We start from the raw sequence: 24,219 nt of genomic DNA, 5'->3' as shown, positions 1-24,219 counted from the left end.
CCAGGGTTGTGAGTTCAATCCTTGAGGGGGCCATTTAGGGATCTGGGGCAAAAACTGGGGCTTGGTCCTGCTCTGAGCAGGGGTGGGACTAGATGCCTCCCGAGGTCCCTTCCGGCCCCGATGTTCTATGAGCTGTGAATCAGTTCAGCTGGTGTGGTGGGTGGCATAGATTCGAGCCTGGAGTTTCTAGCCCTGAGCAATGGGATGATTTCTCTAGGCTGCCAGTACAGCCAGCGGTCTCTGTTGCTCATTCTGATCAGTCCTTCAGGAACCAAGAGGAGTCTGGGGAGGTTGCCTGAAGGACTGGCTCAGCTTGGAAAGGGGAAAGGGAGATGCTAGCTGGGGTGTTGAGGGCAAGCAAGTCAGCCTGTTGGCCAGCACTTATTTCCACTGGGATCTCCCCATTCGCTATGTGCACTCGGTAGGCAACCAATGCTGTGGCTCTAATGCCAGCTGAATGCTCACTGAGGATGGCAAGGGTCACACGCCAGCCTGCATTCACTGTCAATAGTTCCCCTTCAACGGACTCTATGATTGTCAGAGCCTGTCAAGTCTGTGATGATCTTTGTGGGATGATAGGAACCCTAGGATATTTCTGTCCTATGTAAATGAGCAACTGGGAGACCCAGTGAACAAATCAGTTCACCCATTTTAACCCTCTTCTGCTTCAGCCTGGGCACCTGCAGTGCTGTTAATCTAAAACTCTCCTTAGGCCACACTGTACGCAGTGGAAGTTGGCTAAGTCAGGGCTTGCTGCAGGCCTCTGCCACTTCCCAACACGGTTGCAGCCTGGCCTGGGCAGAGGTGCTTGGCTTTGGCAGAGTCAGCACCCAGTTATTTTATAATGTAGATAGCTGGAGTTCAGGAATGGGGGGTTTTAGTTTTATTAACCCTTAGAACCCTGGCCTGAATGTCAGTTGTTGGAAGCTTACAGAGATCTGCGGCCTCAACCCCCTTCCCCGCTGTTCCAACTTCCCACAGTCAGTCCTCGAAGCTGCAGTCATTGCTGTGTCTAGAGCTTCTCTCCCTGCCCTTTCCAGCCCCCTGCTATGCTTTACCCTCTCCAGATGAGTCCCAGCCCTTCATTGCAGCACCCAGACACTTATCTTCTAGCAAAGTAGCTAGGCCCAGTTCCCACCCTAACCCTCTATTCTCCAAGAGCCCAAGCCTGACCTCCCAGCCCATAGAACACGGTCATTTTATAGACATCACCTACCTGGGCCTTAAGCCAAGGCCTGAGATTTACTGCTAAAGGATGGTACATTGATGTTCTGTTCCTTTGCTACAACACCCATCTTGGTCTGAAAAGGGTTAAAACTGGTACTATAGAACCGTATTTCTGAATTGGGGGAAGGGATAGCTCAGTGGTTTGAGCATTGGCCTGCTAAACCCAGGGTTGTGAGTTCAATCCTTGAGGAGGCCATTTAGGGATCTGGGGCAAAAATTGGGGATTGGTCCTGCTTTGAGCAGGGGGTTGGTCTAGATGACCTCCTGAGGTCCCTTCCAACCCTAGTATTCTATGAACTCCAAAAAATGCTCCCTGCAGGCATTTGAAGTGGCAAAAGGACCATTCTGGTATTTGCAATCCTGTGATTCCCTTTTGAATTTTGCGGGGGGGATGGGGTAGGAGGGCTTAATCTCTGTATGATCATCCTAGCTTAGCTTCCTGTTTGTGACTGTCCCTAGTGTAGTGTGTGTTTTAACAACTGGTTTACACGGATCGTTGCTGTAAACGTGAATTTGGAAATAAAGTCATTACTACAACAAAATGCTGCCTTGGTGCCCCTGCTTGTGGGAGGGGACGGAAAGGGTGGGCCTGTTCACCCCTGTGGGAACACTGCTGGTCCTCTGGACAGCTATTACATACCCTGTGGGCAGAGCTGCAGTGGAATCAAACATTCCCTCCAAACAGGGCCACGCAGAACGTACTGTGCGAAATCTTCCACCACCCCCTATAATTGGCACTGCAGCAAGTATCGTTCACCTGCACCTACCCGAAGATAAGCCTTAAACTGTAGGCCATGTTAATCCAGTGCTGCCTAGGTGAAAAACAAGCACTTGCCAATGGTGTATGTTCAGTCTCTTAAGAACAAGACTTCATTTAACCTTTCAGGGCTCTGAGCACAGGAAAGGTTTTAGGATGGGAGAGAGCAAAAAACAACAGGCCAGGGCCTGTGAGATTTCCAGCCACCACAGGCTTGAGGTCTCATGGGATTTGGAGTCCTGGGCTCACAGACACTTTGCCACCTTCCCTTAGCTAGGCTGCTGTGGGCTGTGCTAGTCACAGCTTTGGGGTTTGGAAGGAATCCCCTCCCCCTCCCCCCCCCCCCACGCCATGGGACTGCCCACAGGTGGTTGGGGTTTTGGGGTTTTTTTAGCCTTCCTCAGAGAGAAACCTGGGGTTGGATTCTTGGCTAGGTGCCAGCCGGAATTCTTCACCTCCCAGCTGGAATTCTTCAACTCCCAGAGGTCAGCTTGGGCCTGTGAGAGTCCTTGAGTGGTGTCAACTTTTGGCAAGTGCCTACTGTAGAAACTCGCTGATTCAGGCTCCAGATCTACAGGAGGCATACCAAGGACATCTTGTGGGGCAAGATGGGGGCATACAAGAACCAGGGCCTGGGGAACCACCCCAGCCCCATGAAGGGCTGACTGGGGGTCAAGGTGTCCTCTAACCTCATCTCCCCCCTCTCCCCCATGGGTAAGTGGAGGTGCCCAGCAACCCTCCCCCTCATCATTGGCTCTTGCTGTGGGAGCCCCCCCAAGAATTGTGCAGGGCTTCTTAAAATAAAACCCATCCTCCTCCTACCCCAGGAGCACCATCACCAGGGTAATGTTCCTTTTTTGAAAGGGTCTGTGGCTACATAGGACTTGAGGCTCTAGTCACTCATAGGCATCGCAGAATGCTCCCCTCTTGTCTGCTGCTCACAGTGCTCATGCCCTCTCCAGCCCAGTCAAGGTTTGGCCTCAAACGCCTGGGTTTTAGTCATAAGGATGGACAGATCATGCCATGTATACCTCAGTCAGGTAAGGCTTAGCTTGAACACACCTGCTGGAGAGCACAGGGAAGAACGAAGCAGCCAAGGAGGTTTTACTGGGGAGAGAAAGAGGAACGCATGGGGCTCAAACAGCTTCTGGACATGGCTGGAGAGAACATTGTAACAGCAATGTGACCTAATCTGCCATGGCTTTCTGCAGCTGCTGGAGCTCTCCACTGCCAATAAATGGGGCCCTCCTGAGGGAAAGTTCTTCCACAAAGGACACAGATATGGGGTGTGACAGGGTTGATCCAAAAGTGAGAAACACTTGGAAACAAATGTTTAAAAGGTGAACTGCAGAAGCAAACCATGCCCTATGCTGATTGCTCCTTTACCATAACAGCTGCGATCCCTCCCCACCCCCCACTTGCATTTGCTGCATGTTATTTTACCTTAGAAATAAGGGCCTCCAACCAAGCTGGATGTCCCTGCCTCTGGTGCAGGATTGGAGAGGAGAGTGACACCATCACTATGAAACCCGAGCTGCTAGAGTAGCTGCCTTTAGTTATTTCTGTGGGGTAGAGGTGAAAGGCAGCAATGTTACTGTGCAGTGAAGGCACCTGGGCACCCTCCAGTGCAGAAAGGGAAGGTGGGACTTGCTCACCCACTTCTGTAAGTAAACAGAGAACTTCAGAGCATCAGCAAGACAGCTAGAGCAAGGGCCCTGGGGTCAGGAACCCTAAATTCTATTCCTGGTTGTCATGCTGCTGAGCCCACGCCACCGGGCAGGTCACAAAAGGGGCTTGGCATCGCACACTCCATTTTTTAAATTTTTTTTAATCTTTTCTTTTTTTTTTTTATAAGCACATTTGTGCTTTGCAAACAGAATCAGGACATTAACAAAGATCAGCTTCTCAGAAGAAAAGCGTTTCTATAGAACAAGGACATTACACAGCTCAAAGCAGGAAAAGAAAAATATTTACAAAATACAAGGTGGTTTTTTTGTGGTTTTTTTATAATGCTAAAAGGGTTATTCAGAATTTTCAACCTTATAAATAGAAAAGCACTTATGCAAAGGGATATGGTAGCATTGGTTTTTTTTTGTTTTTTTTTTTTTAAAGAAACGATGACAAATCCTTTAAACTAGAACAGAACCAAAGAACACTAGATAATGTTGAAAATTGTGAAAAAACCCCAACCATTAAGCAGTTTAGCTACTATTTCTTTACGATTACAAAATGGAAAAAAAAATTATGTCCTTTGTCTTTTTTTTCCTTTTTTGGTGATGTGATTATACATAAGACAGGCACAATGCTAACAACAGGACAGGGACCAACAGCCACACCGTCAGGGTCAGAAAACATTACAGATGGGAACGGTGTGTGGGATCCAGGAGTCTCTAGAGGAGGAGGGGCCAGCGGTGGTGCCATTTTAAAGTAAAATACCTGTCAAACTTTATGATCATCAGACCAAAAAGTCCTCAAAAATGAAACTGACTAAACATTTGTTTTCAAAATTTATGTGGAAGTGGAGTTAAGCAGTGGTGAAAAACAAGTCCTGATCTTTTCCTAAGCAAGCAGCCAAGGCTCTACTGAGCTGGACTTCGAGCAGCACACAACACTTGCTTTTTCTTAGGACTTTTTTTTTTTTTTTTTTTAAATAGATCAAACCAATTTAAGCGAAACAAACATTAGCGGCCTATGCACTGCAGCCTACAGACTTCACATGGTGAATTGCTGAGTCCTACTCCTGCCAGCTGAACACTCCTGGCATCTGCAGCTCATCATGCTCTCTAAGCAGTAACAGTAACAACAGAAGTGACATTCTGATGGCCAGCTGCTAACCTCGCCTGAAATTTTCTAATTGTGGTGGGTAAAAAACCACAAAGGCAAATTAAAGTGTTGGTGACAGAATCACATTTCCTGTATCAAAGCGTGTACTGGTGCCAGCAGCAAGTCAGATCTCAGCAGGAGGAGTCCTGAAGGGTGCTGGATAAACTCTGCTCCTGCTGAAGCACCAGAACATGCTGGGCTGGACTCCCACTTCTCTGCCCCCCACCCAGTATAAAAACCACAGGGTGTGAACTGAACAAGACTGCTTCCCAAATCCCACTCTCCCACAGGGAGCTGTGCATTAAGCAGCTAATGAGGGGACCTCCTTTCCCCAAGTGACAGGAAGGCTTGTCCTCCATGAAGCGAACAGCTGCTCTAAAAGCAGGAGTGGAGAAAGGAAGAAATGAAGGGCAATGTAGCCTGGGGGAATCATGGAGAGAATACTTCGAACTACAACCTAGGGAACAAAATGACAGGGAGTGCGTGTGCAGGGACTGCAGATCTCAGCTCTGCACATGGGGAGAGACAGCTAGTGCGGGAGGTTGCATTCCAAAGACATCACTTTTCACCACTAATTTCACTCCACTAAAACTTTTCAGGGAGGAGGCAGCAGGCAACAGAGTGTAAGAGAAAAATACCCTTTCGCTTGAGAAAAAAATCCCCGAAGTCTGCTAGTCAGCTAAATCCTGTGCTCTAGAATCATACACCTAAGGGGGAGGGGCGGAAGGGTGTCTGGCAGGCTGCTCTCCTCCCGAGGCTTCACTCTGCTGGGAGGAAGCTGGGGTGCTCTTATTGTGTGACAAGGAAACATGGAAAAAAAAAAAAAAACAAAAAAACCCAAAACAAACAAAAAAAAAAAACAGTTTCTAAACTCCTTAAATTCACTAAAAACTGTGAAAATTCCCGGCAGGATGTTTGAATATCAAACGCAGATTTCGGAAGCTTTAATGCCAAGAGTTAGTTCTGTGTGTTGGTTTTGTTCATTCCTTCCTGTCCGTCTCTATCTGTGTGCTGGCCGCTGAACTGCTGTCGCTGCTGCTGAGGAGGCCACTGCTGGGTGCCGGCTCTTGGGGCTGGGGAGGGCGGGCAAGGGGAGGGCGCCGTCCATCTCCCGGGATGACTTGCTGCCTGATGTGCGACGGGTGCAGCGCGACAACCGGTCCTGGGGATCAGATTGGTCCTCGCACTCTGTCTTGGGGTTGTAGGAGAGCGGGAAGTAGCGTCGCTCCCAGGGCTGCACAGCCTGAAGGGGAACGAGAAGCGGAGCTGTTCACAGGGAGCGCATACAGACACATGCTCAGAGGCTCTGTCTGGGTAAACTCTATGTGGTTTAGGATTCCCTCCCCCCCCCCCCCCGAGTCATCTTCCTGTTTCCCATTCATCCTTGACATATGGCAGCCCTAGCCAATGCTCTGTTTAAAGATGCTTCACATATTGTGCAGGTTCAGCCATTAGCACGGGGAGGTTCCTCAAGGGACCAGGGCAAAGTCAACTCCCCCCCCCCATGCTGGGGCAGAGAGACCCCAGCAGAGCCAGCACCCAGCTCTCAGAGGCCCCCTGTGACCAGTGAAGCACCTGTACGCCTGTTTTTCTAGCAGGGTCAAGCAACCCACAGCCAGCCAGGATCACAACTAGATTAATTCCCACACACACCATGAAAAAAAAAAAAAGTGACCTTTTATTGATGCAAATGGGAAGTATCATTGGATATTAGCCCCCCTTACACATTAAATGGGTCACATGGACCAAGGAAGGTCTCAATTCAGACCTCCCAACAAGAATTCCCTTCTCCTGGCCGTTCAGCTTGCTGGAGAGTTTTAAAGAGTGAAGAATCACAACGTAGGTGTTAGAAAAACTAAAACACCCATCAAAGATCAATAAGATGAATGTACTTCCTGCAGAAAGCCTCATTAGGGTTCATTTTGTCGTGTAAAGTCTAGCATTGTGTTGATTTGTTCCCATGTTACTACTGTAACATGACAGGGTTCTTAGGGTACGCACATGGAGGATGAATGCCTAAAGGAAAAACTGCCAGAGAGGTCAGATCTTGCCTGCCAAAGCTGAATGAGAATGGATTTTTCCATTCAGTTCAGCAAACTGAATTTCCCATACACAGATTCTCAGCAATTCACCACAGTAAATATATTCCACAGTGAAAAACAAACCAAAAATTTGAATTTCACATTTAGCCTCAAAAATAACACAGCTTCTCAGTAACGTGTATGCATCTGGACCCTTCCACCAGCCAGAGGGGACAAGAAGTCAAAACAGTCACCCACCTGTTCGTCAAGGCCAGCCTCGGGTGTGGAACAACGGGTGTCCTCACTGGACAAGAGCCGCATGGAGTCACGGGAAACAGGTGTGAGAGGGGCAGAGTGCAGTTCAGGGCTGACGGGACTGCGTGGTGAGAATTCAGAATGGGAGTGGCAGTTGCCCACATCGGGTGATGGTGGCTGGGGAGTGGAGGGGTTCCCCAGCTGAGGGGTTGTCCGACCGTCTGCTGATCTGTAAGACCTGGAATTAAAAAAAAGGGAAAAAAACGTATTTTTTTGAGTTCCCATTTTACGTTTCACTACTGCAGTCTGAAAGTCCGCTGTCATTCTGCAAAAACCTCATTCATTGCCAGCTCACCCCCTATAACACTGTTACCACATGATCTATGTCACTACTTGCAAGGCAATCATCAAGATGTGCACGTGCCAATGAGGAGTCACTGTTTGGACTTAGTACTGCAACCTGACCCCTCCATCCAACGATCATTGTTTCGCTGCATCATGTCAAACTCCGAATAATCTCTTTGGGACAACTGTGGGTTTTTTGGGGGGAGGGGCTGTTTCTGTGGCACACATGTCTGCTACACTTCTGAGTGCTGTACAATTATAGTAGTAATGATAAGCCACCCCACAGAGTCAGACACTTAGGTAAGTTTTCCCAAGTATTCTCCTGATAACATCTGTACACTAAGTAACAAAGACATTTGTTCAAACAGCTAAATAGTGATCAAAATATAATTAAGCTTGACATTCTTTGGGGGAGGATAGGAGCCAAAACCTAAACTTTGGAAAGGGAACATAAAAATAAGGAAGCTTGTCAAAGACTTAAAAGTCAAAATTGAGGGATTTAAAACCCTTCATTAAAGGCATGCGTACATCTAAACAAAAAGGGAATCAGGAAGCAAGTAAACCAGTGTTTGGCTCAATGGCAAGCTTCAAAAGGGCTGTCTGAGGTAAACACGTCCTTCAGAATATTGAAATCCAACCCTAGTAAAAAAGGAGCATAAGCTATAGCAGGAAGAAAATCAGAAGAGCTAAGAGAGAATTTGAAGACTAAAAAGCCAAACAAAAACAGCCAAGAAATTCTTCAAGTATATCAGAGCCAGGAAGACCATGAGATCATCAATAGGAGGTCTGCTCGAACAATTAAGGATGAGAACAACATTACAAAGAAGCTAGACAATTTATCTGCATCACTCTTCACAACAGAGAATGCTGGGATATTATCTACCCCAGACTTACTCTTCTGGTAGTACAGATGCGGTACTCAGAGTTAGTTGGAGGTATCAGAAAAAGAGGTACTGGAACAAACTGATAAACTAGACAGAATTAGTTATCAAATCCAGAGGGTACACTTAAGTGTTCTGAAGTTACTTAAGAAGGAAGTGGCTTAGCTGGGGAATGAATGTTATACCCAGTACCTTTTAAAAGGTACTGGGTTATGTCTGGAGAATTACAGACCAGTAAGCCTTATTTTTGTATCTGGTAAATAGGTTGAAATGATGGTTAAAATAGAATTATTAACCATCTAGATGATCATAACATAACAGGATCTAACTACCATGGTTTCTGCAAAGTTCCACATGATTTCCTCATGCATTTCTGACATCAGATGGGGACAGACAATTTGTATGAGGACATCTCATTGGGAAAGCTCAGCCCCAAAGTTGAAGGCATAATTTTACTCACCATCATCACCACAAATGGTCTGCCCCAACTGATAGCTTATCAGTTCCATGGTCTGTGTTTCTCTACAGAAACACCATTCCTTCCCACAAGTCCAACAACACTAACCCTACTGTACAAAGGGCCATCTCAGATTCTCCAATACTACTGCCTTTCAGGATATGAACCTCTGTAGATCAGTCTTTCGCACCCTACTCCCAGATACGCACGCCCCTCTCTGTAGAAAGATGGCACAACTGCAAGAGGAGCTGGAGTGAAGGACAGCCTTCCCACACAAGGCTCATATGGCAGAACTGAGGAGCAGTAGTTGGCACGCACTTAACATATGTTACAATGGCATCGGAGTGCTGGGACACAACAGCTGCAGAGAACATGCTGCTAGGCTTACCTGCTGCCTCGCCGCTGAGGGGGCAGACTGGTGCTCCAGAGCCACCTTGCCCGCTCCATCTCTTCACACTTGGCATGAAGAGCAGCAAAGGCTGAATCAGACAGGTCCTCAATCTGGAAAGGGATGTCACGTTAGTGTGAAATCTTTTACACTAGGGGCTTGCCTACACAGCCAAGTTATACTGGCATAAGCCAAGGTGTGAATTTAAACTGATCTACCTGGAGGACTGTAAGAGGATATTTTTTTTCAGTTTAGCTTATTTTGCTTAGGAAGGGACATGAGCTAAACAGAATTCCAGAAATAAGAGTGTCCACACAGGGGCTCATACTGGTATAGCTATATTGGTTTAACTAATATTGATAGAATTATACCAATGAAAGTGGTAAAGCTTTTCTGTGTAGACAAGACCTCAAGTCTCCCTAAAAGGCTAAGAGCCTGCTACCCTGAGGTACCTCATGAAAGAAGCCAGACTCCTGGCTGCAACTGATACACACGCAGTGAAATAAACTAGCTTCTTCTACCTCAGCAGCCTCTTCCTTCCCCACATTTTGCTGAAAAGGAGGATGAACTGATCAAACACTTCCTACTGGTCTCTTACTGCCTAACCAAGATGCCATCCTCCATAAACACAAAAAGGAGACCCCACACCTCTCTTCTGAGGTTCTTCTTGATCCTTCAGCATCTGCTTTCCAGGCACTTCACTCTCTCTTGTGCAGCACATCCTACTTGAAAGAAAGCTCCCAAATTAGTTACAGATATAAAGCGATCATCATTACCTCCTCATTGTCTTCATCAGGGTTCACTTTCAGAGCACTGATATCCACTTCACGCCAGCTGCAATACACCATTGAAATCAAGATCAACCACTGCCGTAGCAAAGCATGCAACACATCCATGTAGTCTTGGGGGGACCAGAGAGGAGAGGAGTGGTAAACACACCTCGTACATGTGTTAAATTTTGTCCCCTTAGTGAGTGGTGGCCTACAGAAAGGATAAAAACCTACTACTATTAGTGACAAATTCCAATTCAAGCAGTTATAGTCTGTAACCTAAGCTCCCCCTACAGTTTCAAATGCATGTGAAATTTTCCACGTCCGGTACTACACTGCTCCGTGATGACTGAACGTCATTCCATGCAAGTGACAACCGGTTTCTGAACATGCTCAGTAGGCAGCAGAGGTACAACCATGGGTAAAGCAATGAAGGAGACAGGATCCCCTCCCCCAACTTTGCTCCTCCCAGATGTTGTCCTTCCAACTCTCCTTCCAGGTTTTGTCCTTCCAACTCTGCCCTCCCTGTGGGTTTTTGGGGGGTGGGTGGGGGGGAGGGGAATAAAATAAAATAAGGTGGCTTTTTCTAGCCCTTCTCTTAAGACATGCCCCCCGCTGCTGTTCCTCTCCATTAAATGCTCCCCTGGACCAAACCATTCCATCTCCCCAGCCCAACTTACTCCCCAGTAAGTGCTGGTCAGCTCTTACTGTGCTGCAGCTGGCAGAGCCTGCAGCAGGAGGAGGAAGCATTGTAGTTTAGATTCTGCAGAGCTTCCCCACACCGAGCCAGCACTGGGAAGACGAGGGAACGCCAGGGGTGAAAACAGACTGTCTCTGACACACTGATATAATATTTTTAAAAAGCCAAATGATCTCTCCTGCGGTGCTGACATAACACATTCTAAACTAATTTACTGATCACCATTTTTGCTGTTTGTTCACTTTCTGCACTTCACTCAGCATGGATTTTTAAACAGTCTCAATTTCACTTTTGTTTCGAATCACTTCAGTTGTCACACACTATTGCACAGTGCTGCAGTGTTTAGGTTACAAATACTGCAAGGGAACACTTCACTTGTTTAAAAATGGTTTACACTGGAATTTTTAGAATTTGATAACGTTTCTATTGGTTGTGTGTTCCATAAAAGTTTTATTTTACAAAACGTAATATTGGGTAATGACGAGACAGCATCCTTTTAAAATCAGAAAAAAGAACAGGAGTACTTGTGGCACCTTAGATGCTAATAAATTTATTTGAGCATAAGCTTTTGTGGGCTACAGCTCACTTCATCGGCTGCATGCAGTGGAAAATACAGGACCATTTTATATACACAGAGAACAAGAAACAATGGGTATTACCATGCACACTATAACAAAAGTGATCAGTTAAGGTGAGCTATTACCAGCGGGAGAGAAAAAAAAACCTTTTGTAGTGATAATCAAGATGGGCCATTTCCAGCAGTTGACAAGAATGTGTGAGGAACGGGGGGGGGGGGAACAAACATGGGGAAATAGTTTTACTTTGTGTAATGACACATCCACTCTCAGTCTTTATTCAAGCCTAATTTAATGGTGTCCAGTTTGCAAATTAAATTCCAATTGCTGCTGAATTGCAACCATGAACACAGCCTTCCAGGAAAGGAGAAGTAGAGAGCAGGAAGCTAAATGCTCGGGGGTGGGGGGTGTCCAGTGAGCTGTGACAACAGAAGATTCAGATCCCACAGGGGGACGGGGTCTCTGACATGTGGGTAGAGGTGCTCGAGGCCCTTGAGGAACCTGGCAGTCATGTCCTAGGGGAAAACCAACCTGCCCTCGAGCAGCGGATGGAAGGCCGAGATAGTGGCCAAGTGGACCTTAACAGATGAAAGGGACAGGCCTTGGAGCTGGAGACGCAGAAGGCAGTCCAGGATCAACTGCAGCAAGGTTCACTCCGGCCGAATGCCTTTTATCCAAGGTCCCATATGTGAACCACTTCCATGCGGCCAGGTAGGTTGCTCTGGTGTGGGGCTTTCTGCTGCCCAACAGGACCTGCTGGACGCTGGCCGAGCACTCCTGCTCTTGCGCATTTAACAATGCGGCAGCCAAGCCGTCAGGTGCAGCGCCGCCAGACTCGGCTACAGAAGCCTGGCTTTGGGAGAGCAGGTCTGGCCACAGCGGTAGCTGTAACGGAACAGCCACCGAGACGGCCAGCAGCTGAACCAGAGCTGGCATGGCCAAGTTGGCACTGTGAGGATCACCTTTGCCCTGCCCTGCTTGACCTTCATCAGGACTCTGTGGATCAACGGCACTGTGGGGAAGGCATACGACGGAGCCCCCAACCACAGGAGCAGAAGTGTCCAACAGGGAGCCTCTGTCAATCCCCTAAATGGAGCAGAAAATGTGGCATTTCCTGTTCTGTCTGGATGCGAATGGGTCCACCCGGGTAGTCTCATCTCTGGAAGATGACACTGACCACCTCCGGATGGAGGGACCACTTGTGGTGAGACAAGAAGGTCCTGCTGAGGCAATCTGCCAAAGCGCTCTTGGCCCCAGGGAGGTGTGCAGCTACAAGATGGATGTCATGATGTACACAAAGTCCCAGAGCCTGAGGGCTTCTGGCAAAGGGCAGACGATCTGGCTCCGCCTTGCTTGCTGATATATAACATTGCCGCTGTACTGTCCATCAGGACCTGGACCACCGTTTCGGACTCCTCCGCCAACACTTCAATCTTCAAGTTTAAATTGGCAGCCACTCTTAAGGAGGGCCTGGTGCTCTTTGAAGTTGTTGGGGGGGGGGGGGGGGAGTCTGCCCATTTGGGAGGGGCCCGCCACCACTTCGTTTGGAAACGACAACTGCATGGCAGAGGGAGGGGCAGCTTCCCCTTCCCTCTCTGGGGTCAGCTCCTTCAGTGTCAGAGCCTGCCGTGCTGCCCTCGGGTTGGACTCGGCACCGTGTTCCGACTCTGGTGCTTGCGGCGGTTTTTCCGAAGTGGTCAGGGAGGCATGGTGGGAGCACAGGACCGGCATGACAGGCACGCCCCATGGGTTCCAGTATAGCAACTGAGCAAGCCACTAACCCGCTGCCATGCCGCTGCTGTGGACACCGTGCTGGCCTTGTGGGTTGGTGTTGATTCACCCTTCCTTGAGAGGGGCTGAACTCCTGCTCCAACTTGGATCACTGCCCCTCTGGTGACCAGAGCGCAGCCATGGATGCCCGAGTCTGCCAACTGACCCTTGTTGGCAACCGGTAAGAAGAGGGCGAGGATCAGTGCGTGCCTGACGAGCGGTACTGGAGAGGTGGAGACAGGTGCCGTGACTGGGCGTGATCCTGCACCAGTGGGGATTGACGCCTGGGAGATCGTTTAGGCAATGGTGACCTGCGCCGTGGTGATGTCTGGTGGGAGGCTTGCCAGTAACGAGGGTACAGGGACTGATGCCTTGACTCCAGTGTCCCATGCCTCATAGGGGGAGAGTACATCATCAGCGACCTGGGCCTTCTGACCGAAGACAGAGGTTGTGGTGCTGGGTCCTAGGCCGTGGTGATGGGAATCTACGCCTGCAGTCCAGGGACCAAGGTTGCTCCACTGCCCTATCAGGTGGTCCCATGACCGGCTTGCCCTTGGACATTGAGGTCTTAGCTGCGTCTGGTGCCTGGCATGGCATCTGCAGGGTTGCTACTTGTTCTTTGGCTGCCGGGGCTGCCTTGGGCAACAAGGGCCCTGGGAGCTGGAGGCAGATCCCTGGCTGGGCTAGGGGGTCTGATCACAGCGGTCCCCCTGATCACCCCGTGGGGTGGGCATGTGGCCTGACATAGTCCTTTGCTCCAAGCCCCCTTCCTCTCTGGTGCCAGGGAGCCCCTCTTCTTTTGCTGCTTCTTAGGCACCAGTGAGGGGAATGGTGCCAGGCGGTGGAGCCCAGTGCCGGTGGTGAGCTCTGCACTCATGTTGAGGTGCTAGGAGTGGGGTCTGGGCGGAAGGGCTCCAACACAGGACGAAGTGCAGTCTCCATGAGGAGAGCCCTCAAATGGATCTCTGGGCGAAAGTTCTTACAGATCCCACACTTGTCTTTTCTATGGGATTCCCCCACGCACTGAAAACAGCTGTCATGGGGGTCACTAATAGGCATCCGCCTGTTGCATGAGGAGCATGGTTTGAAGCATGTCCAGAGCAGGGACTAACTACCAAACTAACCTAACACTTAACTTATGGCTAACTAAGTATCTACAAATGATATACAAAGAGAGTAAACAATAGGCTGTAAAGAACCGCTAACTTTCTGACCAACCGGGGCGGTAAAAAGGAACCAAGAGGGCATAGGGCCGGGGCGCCTAATATACCAGCGCATGAGCGTGGCACTCAAGGGGGCGGCGCAGCCGACCCTACGGATACCGCTAAGGCAAAAATCTCTTATCGCGCATGTGGGCGTGCTCTCACCACCTAGAATGGAACTGACTTGAGCAGGTGGAAAATCATTGTCCTGAACAGCACTAGCAGCCATACGGAGAGCTCCAGTGGGGGCAAAGTTTCAGGAGTATTCCGTTTCTGACTATGCTACACTTTCGACAGAGGAAACGGGAACGGGCAGCACTATACATGGAGGCTGGGGACAGACCGAAGCCATACCTCGGTGTGAGGATTTCTTTGTATTGTAGTTTCTCCACACGAGTTGTTGCAGCAACAGACATTGGGATGACAATGTTATTAATATCAAAGGAGCTTTCGCCTCTCCTCCTCCTCGGCTGCTGCAAAACAAAGACAAAAAACAGTGAGGAAAGCGAGGGGGGAACCTCAGGTTTCAACCTGGTGGGACTGCTTCTCTAAGGAGCATCGATCAGTCTCATAACTGAAAAGTTTCTAACGTGAATCGTGCACTAGCGAGGGATGCCAGATTGATGGCCTTGGAGCAATGCTGGGGCATGTCCATGGACCAAGAACAATGCACACTGCAGAAATTTAAGTGTCAATACTTCCCCAGAATGCCTCACCAAAGGCTGCCTTTGGTGTTAGAGGGGAATTGAGTCTCCTTGGTCCATTCAACCTTTCTGCAGAGTGTGCTGACAAGAAGCTCAGCAAGGGCTAAAATGTGGAGAAGGTTTGTACAATGCGGATACCTATCTGCTTTAGTGCCCCCTCCCAATCAGGGAGGAGAGCAGTTAGCAGGAGGCCTGGCCTACGAATAAAGGGGGTTCATTCAGCAGAGCTGTCAATTCCAACACCTTTCACCAGCAGGTTTTTTTTATTATTAATATTAAAAAGACAGACAATGCTCCTGCATTTAACAAGAGGAGCCAGAACGGAAATTCTAAATGGGAAAAGCCACAGCTCCCATCTATGTTACTGTTCCTTTAAGATTGCACCTTCCCTGCAGAGAGAATTCCACTCATCATTGAGTTCATGTATTTTGAAGGGGAAAATTTACTCTTTTTACAAAATGATTTTTGAACTATAGCTCTTTACTACACTTTTCAACATGTGCTTCAAGAAATTCTAGTGCTATTTAAACCTGTATCCATCCTGGTTTTAAGAGGAGGTGACTAAGGCACAAACAACAGTTAAGTGCCCAACTCCCACTGAAAGTCAATGGCAGCTGGGTGCTTAATGCCCTTTGTGCCTATGAAAATCTCTCCCAACATTCAGGTACTTGCTATACCACTGAGCAGGTCTTTCACAAACAGGTAAAACACTTGATTCTCAAACTGTTCAACTCAACTTCATATCCCCTTTACAAAGAGGATTTGCAATTTACCCTTTTATCTGTCTCCTCCATTCCCCATTGCATGGAACATGTGGCTTTTACTGTGAAAATTAAGTCATGCAGGCAACTGTAATTACACTGCATAAACAACACAAGAAAATAAGAAAAGTTGGGTAATATGTTTTGAGGTGCTTAGATAAAATGTGCTGCAAAAGCACAAGCATTAGGGATTAATGAGCCTCACAGAATCATAGAGGGCAGCTCAACAGTACTGCTACCTACATGAAAAAATTGTCTCCCGATTTGTTTAAAACAGTCATGTGACAAACATCTGGAGGTTTCTATTGTTTACCTCCTCAGAGATCAGTACTGAGGTGTGAAGCAATGCTGACCAATCAGAGAGCATATGCAAATTTAGGTTAACTGACCGGACTAAAAGTCACATTTATCCCCTGGATCTCTCCTGCCCCTTTGGAATTTTAAGTTTAAAAGGTAAAAAGTTTTACACTTTGGATATTTGTAGACAAAGTGGAGAGATTTCTATTTCTGATGGAAACATTCAGAATATACTCGAACTAACAGGCAGACTCTAAGTAGTACATCTGAACCCTACAGCTTTTGAGGACAAGATTCCTAGCAAGTCTAAGGATTATTTGTAAGATTCCTAGTAATTCTAAGGACTGGGGGGAGGATCAGCGGTCTAAACGGACATAAATTCACCACTTGTTCTGAAACTTGCAGGTCTTTCCCACACTTTGTTAGTTTAGTTCATGGTACAATTAAAAGAAAACGCCCAGAATTTTCAGACATGTCAGCTCATCAAGCACTGACATAGTCCCAGGGAACAAATAAAGAATTAAGTGCAACTCTAAAAGAGACCAAAAGCCAGCAGCAGCCAGCATTAGGAACGTTCAGATTAGGCAAGCTACCCCTCAAAAAGCTTTCCCATTCCTCAAGTGCAGCCCAGGATCTGACGAGGGCAAGGGATGGCCTCAGTGAAAAATAAGTAGCCTTCACAGAATCGTATCACAGAAGTTAATGGGTGCTCCCTGCTTCTAGCACACCCCTAAATTATTTTTGGAGGCATAGATGTTTCTTTGGCCGTGACTTTATCCCAGCTGCCAGAGATGGCAGGGGGTAAACCCAAGGGCAGATGGCAATGGTTTGATGTGCAAAAGGGAAAGGCAGCTAAATTGAACATAATGCTTCAGACAGACTGCTTGATTGTCTATGGATTCCTTGCCCTGGAATTTATTTGTAGAATACCTTTTTATTGCAGGAGGTATCATAAAACTTACTATTCCACTTTGACTATCAATGAGAAAGACTTGAGTTAGTTCACAGTGAAATAAATGGCTGGGCCTTTGTCCACTTCCTAGTAGACAGGTATCCTCCTCATAGTAATTCCCAAAGCATGCCTTCTCTACAAACTCCCCACAGGTCAACTTGGCTTTAATCAACAATCTGTGACAAATGGAGAGAAGAGACTGGCAATGTCAATGGCTGAGGTGAGCAAGGAATCCAATCACAGGTAACGCAAGGAGTTTCTACGCCACTAGGACACAGTTGTAAAAAAAAAAAAAAAATTAAAAAAAAAATCTCTCTTCTCCAACTCCAAAGCATCTACAACATTCTAACCACCCACACTATTCTGGCTGGTAGGATGCTTTATAAACCCATAGCAACTAGTTCTGTCCCAGCAGTGCTACAAGCGGTCCATTCAATCTGAGACCTCTACATGTCCTAGCTAGTGCAAGTTTGTGACAAATGCTTGGAACCTTTATTTAGAGGGGATTTTTACTGCCTCACTTGGAGAGGCAAGCTGCTGGCACCAATCATACAAGCTGGGTCAAACAAACTCTGTTCAGGTCTCTGATTATAAGGATAACCATAGATGCTAAATGTTTTGCTAACTATCATCTGTTCTAGAACATTCCCTGTCTGGGCACAATAAACTGAAGCAGTGAAGGAAAGGCCAATTCCAACACCTCATTCTCAAGTTCCGTGGCCCATTTCCAGTCATGCTTCAGATTGGATCATGGCACCAAAGATGCTAATTACAGAAATGGACAGAGGCCAGCTGTCCTTGCTGATGTTGCTTAACAGTTCAGCAGAATTCAATACTGTTCATCATGAGGTCAATAGGATGTCAGGATCTGGGAATGGCTGGAATCACATGGTTCTAATCTTTCCAGTCAAGCTATTCCAGCAGTTAGTGCTGGGTGAAGGTTCCTCTCTGATGTGAAATCCCCAAAGGACCATATCCTGCTTCCTCTTCAATATTTTTGCAAAACTGAAGATCACAAGGAGATATGGGCTACAGGGGCTGTTGTGGTCTATCTGACTGGGCACAAGGAAAGAGGAAATGCTTTTTTTGCCTCTGTCTTCACTAACAAGGTCAGCTCCCAGACTGCTGCACTGGGCATCACAACATGGAGAATAGATGGCCAGCCCTCTGTGGAGAAAGAGGTGGTTAGGGACTATTTAGAAAAGCTGGACGTGCACAAGTCCATGGGGCCGGACGAGTTGCATCCGAGAGTGCTAAAGGAATTGGCGGCTGTGATTGCAGAGCCATGGGCCATTATCTTTGAAAACTCGTGGCGAACGGGGGAAGTCCCGGATGACTGGAAAAAGGCTAATGTAGTGCCAATCTTTAAAAAAGGGAAGAAGGAGGATCCTGGGAACTACAGGCCAGTCAGCCTCACCTCAGTCCCCGGAAAAATCATGGAGCAGGTCCTCAAAGAATCAATCCTGAAGCACTTACATGAGAGGAAAGTGATCAGGAACAGTCAGCATGGATTCACCAAAGGAAGGTCATGCCTGACTAATCTAATCGCCTTCTATGATGAGATTATTGGTTCTGTGGATGAAGGGAAAGCAGTGGATATATTGTTTCTTGACTTTAGCAAAGCTTTTGACACTGTCTCCCACAGTATTCTTGTCAGCAAGTTAAAGAAGTATGGGCTGGATGAATGCACTATAAGGTGGGTAGAAAATTGGCTAGATTGTCGGGCTCAACAGGTAGTGATCAATGGCTCCATGTCTAGTTGGCAGCTGGTGTCAAGTGGAGTGCCCCAGGGGTCGGTCCTGGGGCCGGTTTTGTTCAATGTCTTCATAAATGATCTGGAGGATGGTGTGGATTGCACTCTCAGCAAATTTGCGGATGATACTAAACTGGGAGGAGTGGTAGATACGCTGAAGGGCAGGGATAGGATACAGAGGGACCTAGACAAATTGGAGGATTGGGCCAAAAGAAATCTGATGAGGTTCAATAAGGATAAGTGTAGGGTCCTGCACTTAGGACAGAAGAACCCAATGCACAGCTACAGACTAGGGACCGAATGGCTAGGCAGCAGTTCTGCGGAAAAGGACCTAGGGGTGACAGTGGACGAGAAGCTGGATATGAGTCAGCAGTGTGCCCTTGTTGCCAAGAAGGCCAATGGCATTTTGGGATGTATAAGTAGGGGCACAGCGAGCAGATCGAGGGACGTGATCGTCCCCCTCTATTCGACATTGGTGAGGCCTCATCTGGAGTACTGTGTCCAGTGTTGGGCCCCACACTACAAGAAGGATGTGGATAAATTGGAGAGAGTCCAGCCAAGGGCAACAAAAATGATTAGGGTCTGGAACAAATGACTTATGAGGAGAGGCTGAGGGAACTGGGATTGTTTAGTCTGCAGAAGAGAAGAATGAGGGGGGATTTGATAGCTGCTTTCAACTACCTGAGAGGTGGTTCCAGAGAGGATGGTTCTAGACTATTCTCAGTGGTAGAAGAGGACAGGACAAGGAGTAATGGTCTCAAGTTGCAGTGGGGGAGGTTTAGGTTGGATATTAGGAAAAACTTTTTCACTAGGAGGGTGGTGAAATACTGGAATGCGTTACCTAGGGAGGTGGTAGAATCTCCTTCCTTAGAAGTTTTTAAGGTCAGGCTTGACAAAGCCCTGGCTGGGATGATTTAATTGGGGATTGGTCCTGCTTTGAGCAGGGGTTGGACTAGATGATCTCCTGAGGTCCCTTCCAACCCTGATATTCTATGATTCTATGAAACCCATGATTCCTGACTCTGCTAGTGATTCACTGTGTGAAGCAGTTCAAGTCTCTTCATCTCTCCACTTAAGTCTCCCTACCTGTAAAAAATGGAAATAATGGTGGCCCACCTTTGTAAATCAGTTTGAGATCTACCGATGAAAGAGGATCATAAGTGGAAGTATTTTGCTGGCATCAGCATACTGACACCCAACTATGTGCCTCCTTCCCATCAGATTTAATCATGGCCCTCCCTAGGCTCTCTCAAAGATTGGCAAAGACTGGGACTTGCACTAAAGCTGAAGCTCAACCTATGGAAGACAATTAAAATTATTTGGCAGAAGGTAGCATTGAGAATATTGAAAAAATCTAATTACTCCACCAGTGGAGAAGGGTCAACCAACCCGGGTCAATCTGAGAATCTTATTAAGATTACAGTTTGCTTTTAGAATCCCAGAATTCACTAGTGGTCAGCAATACTATTAATCTATGGCTGACTCTCAGCCCCAGCACTGGGAAACCACTGAGTAAATTCAGACACTAATACTTGAACCGTTGTTTCTATCCAGAGTAGAGGGAAACCTGGATTGCTGAGAGCCAAGCAATCTCCAGAGCAGGATAGCAGCTCAGCAACCCCTCCAGATGCATGACCATGCCCTGATCAGATACTTACAGACATGCTGGAGGCGCCCTGTGAACTTGTGCTGGCAGGAGCAGAACTGTCAGAAGATGTGGACAGCTGCCGCACTATGGGGCTGTGGGGCATAGAGGCCGCAGTTGCTGATAGGTAACTTGGGCCTCCGACATCTGCGTGATGCTTTAACACTACAGGAGAAGACGACAAATGGACAATGACATTAGGAAAAAAGGTTACACCACATGCTTAAAAGTAACCATCGAGGACCACTGTGCATGAAGTAGAAGCTTCCTCCGACTGCAGCTGCCAGCTTTACAGGCCCTGGGGGAATAAGCTGTTAGAGCACACGGGGGATAGCTGCAGTAGTGACAGCAGCTCCTTTATTCCCAGAAGCAGCACACTCCCCTTCACCAAGGGGAAAGAGGATGGGAATGCAGCAAAGCCCAAGCTCCCCCCGTGAGACCTGGCTGTGGGAGCCTACCTTCGCTTCTCTCAGGTGAGTAGTCCCACAACTGCTTTTTGTCATGTGCAGGAGGCAGGATAAGTGAGCGCTCTGGCACTCTCTTGGCCTTGGGCACAGCCATTAGATCGTCTAAGGGCTGCCTGTGTGCCTTGTTTGGTTGGATTTTGTGATGTGAGCACTCTGAGGAGGGGAACAGAAAAAGAGCTGTGAAATGTCGGCTTTCCCCTCTCTTTCTGTTAGCACAGGAGATACAGCCAACACTGGAGATCCGGATGGGTCAGGGCTCCAGCACCAGCAGGGACTGGGGCAGATGCAGGTAAAGCAGCGAATCCCTTTATTACTGCCTATGCCAGGAAAACACTGACCTGCGCAGGGAACAGCACCTATGACACTCTGACCCAATTTGGTTCACACCTGCACACACCTCAGCTCCATTTTAGGTTTTGCAATATTATCGCCACAAGCCCAGTCTACAGCGCGCCCTGAAGAGAGCGATCATACACACATTTCTTCTTCACTGCACTCATTTAGGACATTAGCAGGATTAGTTGGGAGTTTACAGACACTCCTGTACTAGTTTGAGGAAAAAAGTGGATACTTACTGGCTGCAGTGAAGAAGGAGTTGACCAGTTTGTGGCGGTCCTTGCGAGCAGGGTCAGACAGGCTACTGGCAGACATGGAGGCTCTATGCTTGAGTGAGAGCTTTTTGGGAGGTTTGATTTTCTCATAGGGCTTGCTCTGCCACTGGGATTTCAGCATATTCTGGAAGTGCAGGCTCGTCGGCACATCTGCAGATAGGTACAACGCAACAACCAAGTCATGCTAGAATTCAAAATGCAGTGTGCTACTACCCAGGAGAGACCACAATACATCTATTCTGAATTATGATTCCAGGCTGTTGACTCCATCCTCATGCTCAAGGGGAGGTTGTGATTTTTGGAGCCAGTGTCTTCAGTCTCAATCTCTTTGAGAGTGAAGCACATTCTTCTGTCCAAGACAAGGAGAGGACCAGGCACCTGCCTATCCCACCGGGACAGGGGTCCAGTGCCTTTCCGCATTCACTCTCACCTGCCCATTGCCCTCTTCCAGCCAAGAAGTTGCAACACAGCAGCAGCAGCAGACCAAAATGTACACTGGGAAGGGCAGGAAGGGGAAGATGTGACTTACATCCTCAGTTCAGGGTCAAGACATAAGAAGGGACGCATCCTTTTCAAGGACAAAGGCCTAAAAAGGAACCCACTTGGGAAAGTCATTTAGTTTATTGATTGTCACCAGAGTAGCCAGCCGCTTTAATTCTATAAGCCACCAACAATGAGGGCTACCATGGCTCTCCTAACCCTAACAGTTGAACACAGGAAAAAAAGCAGACCCAAAACAAGTCAACTGGCTAAATGCTAAATAAAATGGATCCGTGTTATGTGCTATCCAGATGGTCTATCACGGTTGTAAGTTACCAGAGAGAACACCTTCTAAAGAGATGGGCTCTGAGGTTAAAAGTACCCCGATGCTGTTCTCCAGGGAGAGCTTTACAATGGGATAGCTCATCTGCCAAGACACTATACACAGCAACGCCTTCAGCATAGGCATGAGTTGCGTGGAGCAGCTGCCTAATTCAGGCAGCAGGTGCTACACTGTGCAGCAGCTGCTACACTGTGCAGCAGCTGGATTTCAAGGACCGCGCAAAGCAAAACTCTTTGCACTCATCTATGTTGGAGGTGCAAAGTCCTGGATGACCACCATGACCTCTGCATTTGAGGAAAAGTCACCTGCTCCTGGTCAGTCCTAATTGAGGGAAGGTACTGCAGGCCGCTGCTGCAACCCAAGAAGCCCAGAGCAGCTGTGAGGATCCAGCAGGACATAGCCCAGGCACATCAGTCTGGCAAAAGGTGGGCATAAGCCATCAACACATGGTATCCATCCCTAAATGCTGCCCCAATGACAAGCAGCAATTTCTTACGTGGCTTGTGGCACAGGTGTGTCTCTCATCCAGATTATATTCTGGTAAACCACCGATATTAGCCCCTTCCCCATCTCTGAATGGAGGCAATAATTACTTATCCATCTATTGTGGTTCCATAAGCCCATGGGGACACAAACGTGCAGGTACTCTCACCCCATTTCCAGCATATTCCTTCCGCTCCACCCCTGGATGTGGACACACACACACCCATGCATCCATGCCTATACACATGCAGTCTCAACATAAAACACCTGCCTCACAACTATGCACACACACAGTCCTGGCATAAGTCCATTGGCCCAACCCAACACATACTCCAAGCTGCTCTTCTCACAACCTTCTCCTCCCATGGAAGTCACCACCGTAGCGTCTCAGGAGACACTGCCTGAATTAACAGAAGCCACCACTGAGGGAAACACTGATGAAGTTATACAGCATTTTACTTGCACAGATAAGTTAGGCTTATTAGGAGATCACAGCTGCCGCTCCCCAGCTAGCAGAAAGTCACCACCAGGCTCTGGCTTTGGGATCCCAGGTGACCCAACTTCCCCCTTATCAATGGTTGCTTACGGCCTCAAACTTTGATTTGGTTGCCAAAAACTATGACACATGGTTGCAGAACATCCTGCATGACATGTCTGTTTTGTGCCTCTGGGACACCAGTTATCAGGGTTTCTTTCATCTCTCACAGCGCAGCAGGAAAAGCCTCAGCCTGAACAAAAGAGAGATGTCTAGGAGGCAGCAACTCGGTGTTATCCGCGAGGAAAGAAGCGTACATCCCAGGCCACTAGGTACTCCCTGACACACACTGTCGGTGTCCCATCCACCTGGGATCTTCCTGTATCAGTGGCAGAACACCTGCACCTTGCTTCAACCGAAAGGGAAACAACAACTGCTAGGTACCTCATTGCCTCAGGGACTAACCCCATCACCACAAGTGACTGTTCAAATACTGAGGCCCAGAGAGGCGCCACTGCAATACTGACAGGAGAGCAGGAAGGGCCAACATCCCTTCCTTAGATCTCAAGGGGACACAGCATTTTCATAATGCCTTTGATGAAGCAGCTAAGATCAGAGCTGAGCCCCCTTCCTAGCCCCCACAGGATTGACCAGCTATTTGAAATCTCTATATTCCATAGATTAATTATTTCAGTGTCTAATTGGGAGAGAGGAGATTTCATGCAGGGCCTGAATCTTGGAGGCCTCTGCTTGAACCCCCATTAGGATTCCCATCATCCCCAATGAGTTGGCATGGTAGCCCAAGCAGAGGCTGCCAATCTGACCCGAGGGCGGGGGCAAACACACGATGCATGGGTTGGCTGGACAGCAGGACAGAGCCAACTGGCAGCAGGGTGTGGGCTGGAGTTTGCTATTAATAGCAGGAGCTTGGGTTCCAGGGAAAAGCTGCTAGAGTGGTGTTCAAATAACCTGACAGTTAAGGCTTCTGGTTTAGCCTATTTGCTAAGAAGCCAGGGAAATGATGACGTGATGGCAGCTGTCCTGCCATAACTGACACCGGGGCATAAATGTGTTAGC

At 47.9% G+C, this 24,219-nt stretch overlaps 1 protein-coding gene across 4 annotated transcripts in view; it reads right to left on the bottom strand.

Moving 5' to 3' along the window:
* Positions 1-3,784: 3,784 nt before the first annotated feature.
* Positions 3,785-24,219, bottom strand: part of KANSL1 (KAT8 regulatory NSL complex subunit 1) — a 156,412-nt gene continuing 135,977 nt past the window's right edge. For 2 of the 4 annotated variants that reach the window (XM_073325617.1, XM_073325618.1), the window contains 8 exons: positions 21,326-21,511; positions 20,742-20,903; positions 20,297-20,448; positions 14,526-14,644; positions 9,931-9,988; positions 9,155-9,267; positions 7,087-7,321; positions 3,785-6,050 (listed from right to left, as the gene is read on the bottom strand). In XM_073325617.1, coding sequence (XP_073181718.1) covers positions 5,808-6,050; positions 7,087-7,321; positions 9,155-9,267; positions 9,931-9,988; positions 14,526-14,644; positions 20,297-20,448; positions 20,742-20,903; positions 21,326-21,511 — 1,268 coding nt within the window. In that variant the 3' untranslated portion in view covers positions 3,785-5,807. The remainder of the gene's footprint in view (positions 6,051-7,086; positions 7,322-9,154; positions 9,268-9,930; positions 9,989-14,525; positions 14,645-20,296; positions 20,449-20,741; positions 20,904-21,325; positions 21,512-24,219) is intronic. The other 2 variants (XM_073325619.1, XM_073325620.1) reach the window with 1 other exon arrangement.

This window comes from Lepidochelys kempii, chromosome 27 (genome assembly GCF_965140265.1).
Source record: "Lepidochelys kempii isolate rLepKem1 chromosome 27, rLepKem1.hap2, whole genome shotgun sequence".
NCBI classification, from domain to species: domain Eukaryota; kingdom Metazoa; phylum Chordata; order Testudines; family Cheloniidae; genus Lepidochelys; species Lepidochelys kempii.
This window is presented reverse-complemented; position numbering and strand designations above follow the sequence as displayed.